At 30.5% G+C, this 11,533-nt stretch overlaps 1 protein-coding gene across 2 annotated transcripts; it reads right to left on the bottom strand.

The window, feature by feature from the left end:
- Positions 1 to 450: 450 nt before the first annotated feature.
- LOC111282491 (uncharacterized protein At4g28440-like) lies at positions 451 to 3,512 on the bottom strand. Of its 2 annotated transcripts, none has more exons than XM_089760778.1 (3): positions 3,374 to 3,512; positions 2,536 to 2,759; positions 451 to 1,084 (listed from the first exon to the last, which is right to left on the bottom strand). In XM_089760778.1, exons 2-3 carry the CDS (start codon positions 2,753 to 2,755, stop codon positions 894 to 896), a joined length of 411 nt encoding a protein of 136 aa, XP_089616904.1. In that variant the 5' UTR covers positions 2,756 to 2,759; positions 3,374 to 3,512; the 3' UTR covers positions 451 to 893. The 2 variants fall into 2 exon arrangements, with proteins under 2 accessions (XP_089616904.1, XP_022726335.2); XM_022870600.2 differs by having other exon boundaries at positions 2,536 to 2,763; positions 3,374 to 3,508.
- Positions 3,513 to 11,533: the final 8,021 nt, after the last annotated feature.

The following is an 11,533-nucleotide window of genomic DNA, read 5'->3' as shown; positions in this document are numbered from 1 at the left end:
GATGCTCATGATAAATGTCAACAAATAATTTGTTAAGTCAGAGTCCTGACTATTTGAGACCCTTGCATGTCTTCCAAAGTCCTAGAACCTGTATTTTTAACCTCTGCTTACAATAAGAAATTAAATCCTGGAATTCCCAACTCTACAATCCTAAACTGAGCACTTATCCAGGATCTTAAGTTCCAAAAGATGCGAAAAAAAAAACAAGAGAAATTAGCAGAATTATCTATTTGTAACCATAAAGCAAGCACAAAAAAAAAAAAAAAAAAAAAAGAAAGTACTGTCATGAGGTAAAAATCAAGCATCGTGGTATAGAATGCTATCTAGCTAGAAAATGAAAGGTGTTGCACCTTAATCTTTGGTTCAATCATAGCTGCATGTATTCCCCTACTCAAAAAGAAAGATTCAAATCCCCTTCCCCAATCAAAAAGAGAAAGAAAATGAAAAGTGTTTTGCCAAATCACTTAGATATATAACTTGGAAAGATTAGACAAGCAAGAGATAATATGAGTCATATGACGTATGTAGGCATACATTTATAATATTAAACCTCTTAAGTATAATCTAAAAGCCAAATAACAGTTGCTTCCCAGAAAAGAGAAATAAGTAAACAACTGAAAGCAAGTTCCAAAAGCTAGCTTTTTAAACCCTAAAATTCATAGCCATCACCATATGTTTTGAGGTCTCCAACCAAAAGGTTCTGCTGGATTTACTGCTAAGGCAAGAAGGAACTTCAAGTTCTAGACTAGCTTCTAGAGCTCTTCCTCCTAAAAGTGAACTTCCATGAGCCTTTTGAAGATGAGGTGTCACATAGATCAGAGTAACATGTTTACTGGAGTTGATTTTATTCTTGGGTCACAATATAGAAACAAAGCAAACACTGTCCAGAAAGGTCACTCTTCAACAACATTAACAAGTTCATACTCGATCAGTGACAAATTGTTATCTTCCTTCACAGTGAAACTAGCAGGTTCAGTAACCTCAACACGACCCCACTTGTCCACTGCAAGCCTCATTGATCCTTTAAACATGTCAATTTTCGCATTGCGAAGAATTACAGTAGTGCCCTCTTTCATTAAGTCCACTACAAAATAAAGATGGTGTGTTAGTTGTAATTAACACTGTACTCTTCAAACAAGTAAAGCATGTTTTGTCGCCTTCACTATCTGATAACACCACATATTGAATAATATCAAATCAAGGAAATCTTGAAATGCTTGAGGAAAAATATGCATAATCCCTATCAGGTTAGATCTCATATACATGAAATTTCCCTCCCCACTACAAATGATTTCAGAAAAGTGGTTTTTGCATCAGTAAGACAAAAAGGGGAAAACGAAAGATTATTGAACTCAACCACAAAGTATATGCAGCAGAATGCTTTTGAACACCTCAAAAATGCAATCTCTTTGAGCTCAATAATATACCATAATAAAGTCAGACATCATAGTTGATGCCATATAAGATTTGCACTTGTTAGATATAAATGGAATTTTAGCATTAAAATTTCAGATATGGCTACAGATAAATAAACAGCTTGGAAACCTTAGCTGAACGAAATAAACGGATATTTCACTCTTCCATTCAGCATCCAGAAACCAAAATTAATCATACTTAAGATGTGCACTATTCATTCCTATTTATCAGTAACCGAGCCAGCTTTGGAACTATAACTCTAGAAGATGCTAAAAGACATGAGGAATAGTGAATGGATAAAAATCACCACATCTTGTATAAGTAACTGCAAGTCTGGAAGCCCAATATCAAATAAAAACTAATTGAATAAAAGCCTACGGTTGTTGAAATGCAAAAAAAAAAACAAAAAAAAAGATGCAGACACCTTAAAATATGTGTACTTATATCAGCCATGATATCTGAACACTAACTTGACCAAATAAGCTAATAGTCTGATATAGTGAAAGGTACAAATAGCATTTATTTCATTCCAAGTCACTATTAGCAACAGAGGGCCAAGATCACATATAAAGTAATGGAATAATCATTATATTAAGGGAGCCTTCTATTGTCAAAATTCATAAATGCAAAAGAAGAATAATCTTAAAATGTGTGAATTTATATCAGCCATGATATCTGAACATTTACCTGAACAACTAAGCTACTAGTTGATCATACCAAAAGCCACAAATGGCATTTATTTCAGTCCAAAACACTACTAGAGAACATGACTAGACTTTGTCGGATAAACGGTGTTAAAGGAATTTTGCCAAACCCCAACATTTACTTCTTTCCTTCCACAAGGAAATAAAAAATATAATCATGTCAAATACAATTTGCTTCCATGACTAGCAGTTTACATATGTGAAAGAAATGTTGCATTACTCATCTTAAAGAAAAAGAAAACTACAATACAAAAAGTGATGCGTGACAGCAAAATTACCCGAGAGAAAATACAAACATAAAACTAAACTAAATGCAACACAGTAAGATGCATATCAAGTGAAACCTCTAGCAATAAAAAAGTAAAACTACCGCATAAATTAAACCTGGGTCAACAAAAGATTATAAAAAATATACCTTGTTCATTTCTAGCGGTAAAGATAATCATTCCTGTCTCGTCTCCTACCAAGCATTCAGCAATTCGCATTTGACGAACTTGAGGACCATCAGCACGACCCTTCTGCAATACCATCTTTGTACTGACAACCTTGACAGAAAGAGTGTGACCACTAGTGCCAGGGCGAAGTTGGTCCACCTTGGTGAAAACAGGTTTTCTCAATGGTTTTGATTCCGCCATTTCACTACCTTCAAAAAAATTAAAAAAAAAAAAAAGGGATATCTATCATCAGACTACAAGAAAAACTAGCTTTGAAAAAAAAAAGAAAATTGCACCACATAAAATAAGCCCCTTAACCATGGGAGATATGAGGGAATTACAGCAGATAATTCACTACATTCCACATTTGAATTTTTTTTTTCAAATCTAAACAACAAAAATTTAAGTGGGTGAAAAAAAAGTTTGAAACACCCAAAAATTTCATGATTCGAACAGTTCGTTTCAAAAAGCAGTTACATTTAGCATCCAAAGGGATACTTAGATCTATGCAACTTGATACTTCATCTAAGAAGAAAATATAACCCCAATCATATTTAGATAGAACAGTAAAATCCCTAACTTTTCCCTAAAAATTACAGATTTTGATGGAAAAACAGATAGATCAGAGAATAACATGAATCAATGTAACGAATCAGTGTACTCTGATTCTCCTTTCTGATAATTTAACAGAATGGTAACGAATGATGGTAAATTTTTCAAATGAAATACAAACGGAAAAAAGAAAAAAAACTGCAAATTGGATAGAAAATAAATACAAAAATACATGAAAGAGTCATAAAATTAGGGTTTCGAAGTTACACTTGGATATTTTGAGAGCGAAATCGAATCAGGAATTAGAGAAAATGAGTAAAATAGAAAGAGAGATCTCTTTGAGAAACAACACTTGCTAGTTGGCGCAGTCAAAGTCGGCTCCTAGAAGGAAAGCTTTTCGCATCAATATCCGCCGTTGATGTCCGATTGAATTACTGCAAATCGCAACCGTACACGTAATCATTTTAGCGTTCCTTGGGATATTCCAAATGGTGTCGTCGCGACCCTTTTTTTATTGCATAAAGAATAAATTTTCATTGAACTTTGTTATTGTAATTTTATTTTTTGATTTTTTTTTAATAAAGCTAATGAAAATAGGATATTTCCTAAAATATTCTGTTAATATATTTAAAATAAATTTTTATCAAACATAAAATATGACAATATTTCATATGTAGTAAACATGTACACATGGTGCGCCACATTAGAAAAAATTATTTTTTATGAAATTTTATATTTAAATACTTTTAAAATAATAAATTTAAAATAGTTAAAAAATATTTTTAAATAATATATTCTCTATATCTATTTTTATATACATCCCATTTTGTCAATTCTTTTAAAATTTTTGGATTTTCAAATTATTTTTCAAAATATGAGCTCATAAACTTCTTTTGGGCCTGATTCGTCTTATGGAGCCTCAGATTTGATTTGGGTTACAAACCCAATATAAATTTGGTCTTTTTATTGTTTATATTTATTTATTATTTTTATCTTTTTTCTTTTAATTTCGAAATAAAAAAAGAAATTAGAAGTTGGATAAAAATCAAAAGCTTGCTGAGAAATTTGAAAACAAGTCTAGATTGAGATAAAGAACTCTATAATGATAAGAATCTATTACATTTTAATTTGAAGTTCTATTTGACTTAGGACTCATTCCTTATATTAAGGGAGAAATCGAGACAAGAATGGGGGAGCCGAAGAATCCATTAGAGAAAATAACAACTTCAATTCTCAATTATAATTAGCAACTGATTCTTAGCCAAAAACTATTGACAATCATACAAGTCTTCAACTCATCACCCCCCACTCCACTTACACAGCCATCGCCATCATTATGTTCACCAAAATTCTTAACCTCTGGCAACGAAAATACACAGCCCATTGACATAAACACACAGCAAACTCAAGTAGATCACTACTGTTGACACCAAATCAACCACATTGTTTTTTGTCATTCATCGTCGATTCAGCAACCATTACCATCAACCCAATAACCTCATGGATAACCACTACTTTTCATTATTACCCTCACCATTATCAGATAATCGAACCTTGTCATTAAAGCCATTGCTATTAAAACCAATCATCCACCCAAATAACCAAGCAAAGCCGTCCCCAATACTCAAACATAATAAATACATAGCAAGAAACAAATTATACATAGAAGAGGAATCAAGCACAATAATCAGGAACAATTAAGGACAACACAAAAGCTGAAAGTCAAAATAATCGACAATATATTGTTGACAGTGCTAGTGCTGGCATTTATGGTGATTGACGATGGTCGACATGATCTTGATAGATTAGGACCCACAAGGAGGACGAGTAAGGAAAAGAGACTGACATACTTATATCTCAACCTGATCAGACGATGAAAAAAGGGTTGAAACGGTAGTGGAAAGGGCAAGGCTTCATCTTCAGATTTAGGCCATTGGAGGTCGATTTTCAAAAATCTGAGCCCAGATCTGAGATAAGAAGACTGAGAGAAAGCAGCGATGAAATTTTACGCTTGATTGGATTCCGACTAACAGCAGAGTGCGGTGACCGACAACAGAGGTGTAGGGGAACCACCAGTTTTTGCATTTGGCTTGAAGTTCGACTGTGCCCATTTGTAGAAAGGGCAGAGAAGATAGGTCAAGAGAGAAAATGAGAGAAAAACAAAGAAAAAGTGCTTTATAGGATAGTGAAAACGATACCATTATAGGGTAAAGGAAACTGGTTCCATTTGACCCGATTTAGGGGCATGCACTCAACCCAGGTTGACCTAACCCGATTACAGCACCTAGAACTTGTTTTAGCAACTTAACTAAGCCAATTGAATCAGACTGAACCGATTTGAGCTACATCAGTCCATTGACCACCCTTTAACCAGTTAATTTTGGTTTTTTTATTTTTTTATTATTTATTATTTATTTCTTGGTTATTTGAATTAAAAATATGTTTTAATATTTAAAATTAAATATATGAATTCTATCCGGTTATCAGAGAATTTTATGATGAAATTCAATTAAAATTATTTTTAAATTAATTTTATTAAATTATTAAAAAATTTAAAATTTAAATTAAATTTTATCAAACTATTAGAAAATTTAATAATTTTTTTAATATATATACTTTTAATCCTATGAAATTATTGAAGGATTTAAATCTCAAAGTTAAATTTTACGAAACTATTAAAAAATTTAATGATTTTTTTAAAGCAAATTCATGAATAAATTTTAAAATAAAAATCCTATCAAAATATTGAAAGATATGCCTCGAAATAAAATTATGCCAAACTATTAGAAGATTTTATTGATTTTGAAAAATAATTAATTTCTTAAAAATACAGTAACAAATTTAATGACGAAGCTTCTTCAGAGTGAGATATTACTATCCATGAATACTTTTAAGGTGAAAAATTATTCTTATTTTGTTATCAACCTATTGGAATAATTTTAAGATTAATTTTTAATATTAAATTTATTTGATATAATTATAAATATATTTTAAGGCTTGAATAACACGAAATCAACTAGTATCATCCTTTGGATGGGCTTTGTGAGAGTGTCATAACCTGTCACATGCATAACCTTACTCTCAGACCTAGTTCTAGTTTTGTAGGCTAGAATTTAAAAAAACTAGAGTCAAGCTTGAGACTTTTTGTTAAAAAAAGATGGATTCATTTAAGTAACAAATCGTATCTAAACAAAAAAAATATATCAGTGGCAACTTTTAAGTTCTGTCTAGCAATAGGTTTATTGACCTATATGTTATAATAGTTTAGCGACTCTACTAGGACTTGCAAAAAGTTAGGCCAGTAACAGATTTTGTGTTATCCAAAGTCTTACCAAAATTAATAAGTTTTAATCTTTTTTTTAATACTTTTAATTGGTTTTACTTATTTGTTTTTAGCATTTGTTGTTCTACCATTCATGTTGCATAAGCATAATATGAGCTTTATACTCAGGCTTTGTCCTTTATGAAGGAGTAGAGTACCAATGATTTCGTGAGGTTTTATGCCTCTGCATAGGCTAGTGAAATACTTTCACTTAAATTGAATCTTTTCACTTGTACCCTATAATGGATGAGGATCAAGATACCTTATTTGTTTGTCATCGACAATAATGTGTAGAATAATTTTAAAACCTTTAGATTATGAATCTAAAACACTCATATAGTGAACTCTATGAGACCTAACTTGTATGTAAAGCCATGTCCTTCTCTTTTTGTAGAAATAACCTAAAATTATGTTGCATACCTTGTTGTATGTACATATATTATGCGCTAACTTGGTTTTTTTTTATATATTAGATTTTATATTTTATATTTTTTTATCTAAATTATGTTAACATCAATAAGATTGCAAATTTTTTTCATTCATTTCATGCGTCTCACTCATTCATAGATCATTATCATTTATGTAATACATTCATCATATCATTGCATAATATAAAAGTTTTATTTTGTAATTTAGAAAGCAAGTGAGATTAATTAGAAATGCGAATCCATGCCATAGGAATCAATTAAAAGGAAATTGGATATTATCTTCGATAAGTGAAGATGCAAAATACCAAGTTGGTAAAACTAGTTAAAAATATTGAAGCTATCCATTCTCAATAGTCCTCATCGCTTCTAACCCATTTGTGCATTAAACAGCCATTATGTTAAAACTCACTAATCCCTTATAAGAACGATGATTATCTAAGACCTACTAGTTCATCCAATGGCCCATATAGAAACCAAATTCAAAAAGGGGCAAAAAAGACAAAACTTTCTAATTTTTCCTAGACTCCATAGATTAGTTCACACCCAAGTCCTTACTTTTATCTAGTTATTTTTCAACAACCCATTTTCACATCCCAAACAAGACTTGCTCCTAACCGACTCCCACAGGTTGGCTCGAATTCATATTCCTACCTAGCCAAGTATCATGCCTTCTAAAATCTCGGTGCTTATTATCCAATCCAGCAACCCAATTTACAAACGAACCATTGGGCATATGTAGCCAATTCTTCTCCAATACCTATATTTGTAAGTTGAACAACTACTTAACCTAAAAAAAATCATTGAGTGAAAAGAAAAAGAGAGCATTATTGACCTAATCCCTTTGATTAATACTAAGTTATTCTCACAACTTCCTAAAAACTATCTAACAGCATCAGTTCCTTTAGAGCCATTAAAACCTCTTCATCCTAAATGATATGATACTGATACTCAATGTGATTATCACTTCGGGAATGTGGACCATTCACCAAAAAATTATCTTGCTTTCAAATATAAGGTGCAAGGTTTAATTAAAGCTAGCCTGTAAAGTTTTAAGAATGAATGAAAGCCAAAGATTGTTGAAAGTTCATTACCTAATTGTATTACCTGAAAAACCTATCACTGGTAATACCATGATTTTGAAGCTAAAATATAGAACAAGGTAATAGATTTTATGATTGTTTAGGAATGCTATTTGGAGATTCTTATCAGAACAATTTTTAATTTTTAATTAAAGACTTTTTTTTTATTATGTGATAGCATTCAATCCATGCATCCATTTATTCATTCATATAGATTTTTTTTTTTTGCATAAATTTGTAGTTAGACATCATTTTAATTATTAATCGTGGTAATAAAGGTTCAAGAGCTTAATCGTCAAAGGTTTCAAGATAATCTATTAGCCACTTGTATAACACTTATGAAGCAAAATTAAAATGGTCGAATTGATAAAATTGAGAAAGTACAAGATTGAAATAAAAGAAGACTTGGCCTAGACAATGAAAATGTTAAAAAATATAGATGAAGGAAGCTCACATTCAAATAATCGAAGACCTTTTATACATTTTTGGGTTTGGTTCATATCAAACCCAAACATTTTAAGGCATACAATCACAACAAGCACCACTTTTTAGGGCATACTTCTTTCTTAAGATACCTATAATAGTTGCACGAAGATAATTTTAAGAATACACTACTCGTGTTTTGAGCAAAGAAAAATCAATTCCAATCCAAGTCCTTGACAATCCTAAAGAGCTAGAAAAATTGAAGGAAAGTTCATTTAAAGCAATAAAAGACTTAAGTTTCCAAAAGAATATGGATCTTATAAAAGAGAGGCTTCGAGCTATTAAAGGAATAGATTTTTATGGAATTATGGATGCATTAAAAGTTTGTTTGATGCTAGATGTGGTTGTTCTACTTAAGTTTAAAGTTCTAAAGTTTAAAAAATATGATAAAACTAAATGTCTAGTGGCCCATATCACTATGCATTACAAAAAGATAGCTATTTATATACGTGATGACAAGCTCTTGATTCATGTATTCAAAGACACTCTTATAGGGTCTGCTTTAAATGGTATACTTAATTAGATAGAGCTCGCATCACTTTATGAAAAGAATTAGTTAGGGTATTTGTTACCTTATCAAAGCACATCATAAAGTTGGTCTTAGATTGATTATTTTTACAAAGCATTGATAAAAAAGATGTTGAAAGCTTCAAGGAATATGCCTAAAGGTGGAGATATGTTGCTGCCCAAGTTCAACCTCTTTTAACAGAAAAAAAACTACAGTTTTGTTTATCAACACTTTTAAGGCTCCATAATACGAAAGAATAATAAAAAATGCAATTAAAAATTTTACCAACATGATCATATCTGAAGAGATAATAGAGAATGCTATAAAAAAAAGTTTAAGGTGATGATGCAATTATTGTAAAGAAAGTTGGTGTATCAAGAAGGGAAAGAAAAGATGCTTAAATTGTGATATACGATGAAAAATAGGTTGAAAGCTTATCCCTTACCATTTTTATTCGATATACCAACGTTACTACCCACAAACAACTTTTCTCAGAATCTTTATCTTCATTAGCCAATCCAATAGTTAAGTCTTCATACAAGTTCCTATCCTCAATCTATTGCTAGATCGATGAGCAATCAAAATAGATCAAGAAACAATCATGAGAAAATTCCAATTCCAATTCCTCATCTTTTTCATTTACTAACAAAGCATCAATACATTACCCTAGTGCCTTTGAAATTAACTTCAAATCCATTTGAGAAGAGTTATGATCCAAATGATAAATGTGATTATCACATGGGAGCAATTGGGCACTCAATTGAGAGATGTAGATAGTTGAAAGAGAAGATTGAAAGTCTTATTAATAGTAACATCTTGACCCAAAAGTTTTTTAATAATAAAAATTTGCTTTAACATTGGTTGATTTTTCTTTATGTATTGATTTCTCGAACATGAATTCATGGTGAGAAAATTTTATAAGTTTGTAATAAGTTTAGGTTCCTTCAATTTTGATTGTTTGAATTTCTGCATAGCTAATTTTCCAAATGCATGTGCAAATTTTTAAAATTTTTGGTGATTACTGTTAAGAATGAGAATTCTAAGCCATTTCACTAAACTATTCATTTTTCATTTCAATTAAAAGATTCAAAACCTTGAGAATCCCTGAAGATAAAAATTTTAAAACTTCACAAACCTTACCCCCATTTAACTATGATGAACCTTAAAAGTTATTAATCTTTATTTAAGCTATGAGTAATTAGATGGTTGATTAATTTTTAAATCTTTTGATACATAAGGTACTCTCTTAAGCTTTCTAGATTTTGATAATGTTAACACTATTTTAAACACTTCACCACCTAAATTCTTTCATAAATCCTAAAATTTCACAAAGCTATATTTCTTAATTTGTTCAGTGTCTTGACTTGTGCAGCAACATTTTTCTCCCTTTCCAATCCTTTATGCAATGGCCCATCGCCCTCATCTTAAGGTAAATTTACTGAAAGGCCAAATTACTTGATATCCCAAACTTTCTTTTACACCATCTTAATTAATGAACATTTAAAGTAAACTGCTTAAATGAAGATTTTGACATTAGACTTCACCTAAGTAGAAAGTTGAGATAGTACATTACGAGCACTAATTGTGAAAAAATTTAAAAAAAAAAAAAAAGAAAAGGAAAAAAGAAAAAATGTTAACAAAAAAAACTTGATTATGACATCATGCATGTAAGACATTCAAAGTTTAAAATCAATCAAAAAAGAAAGTCACCTCCTGAGAATTTCTTTTTAATGAAAATATTCATACTTGAAATGAAAAATGGTTATCTTTCAAATTCATTTTATAAAAGAAGAAAATATCCCTTTCCTATCCTTTTTGAGACTATTAATTTTTTTTTTCTAAATGAACCCTAATCAAGGATCAACCTCCCAATTTGGGGGTAAGTTTAAAAAAAGATTTCATCAAGATGACATTGGGTCCTATGTTAAGGGTTAGGAAATAATGCAATATGTTAAGAGGCAAATTTGAAGTGAAAAGTTCCCAAAATTTTAAACTCAGCTTGTCAAAGGTAAAAGCATGTAAAAAAAGGGAAAGAGAAAACAAAAAAAGGAAAAAAAAAGAGAAAGAAAATGGTAAAAATGCATGTTTTGAGAATAAAAAAATGTTCTTATAAAAAAAAATGATCCTTGGTTCAATTACCCTTAAACACATATTTTATGCTTGTTTATCTTTTCTTTTGAAACCTCAAACTATGGCCTATGTTATGTCTTTTGAAAAATCTATTTTGATTAAAAGTGGATACCTAAATTGAAGAACATTTCTTTAGAAAAATCATCAATTTGCTTTTAGATGAATTTTGAGTACTCAAATGCATGGTGGAATGAAAATAACAAAAAGATAAAAAGATAAAATAGAGAAAAAAATAAGAGGCTCTAGGGTGAAAACCTAATAGTGTAGTTTAGAGCAAGAATAAATGTTGAAAGCAACTCATGAAACTTTATGATTGATGCAGGAAGCATCAAATGAAAGTATTTTTTAATTAACCTCAGTGCATTGAAAAGTTTTGAGAGATTTAATATCAAACCAATTTCAAAGATTTTTTTTAAATCTGAGTCTTTTTTTTTTCCCAAAACCTTGAGCCTTGTGTGACCAATCTTTACATTTGTT

Source organism: Durio zibethinus, chromosome 5 (genome assembly GCF_047325235.1).
Source record: "Durio zibethinus cultivar Kanyao isolate XHJ-2024 chromosome 5, ASM4732523v1, whole genome shotgun sequence".
Taxonomy (NCBI): Eukaryota; Viridiplantae; Streptophyta; class Magnoliopsida; order Malvales; family Malvaceae; genus Durio; species Durio zibethinus.
The sequence above is the reverse complement of the archived record's forward strand: the minus strand, read 5'-3'. Positions and strand labels throughout refer to the sequence as shown.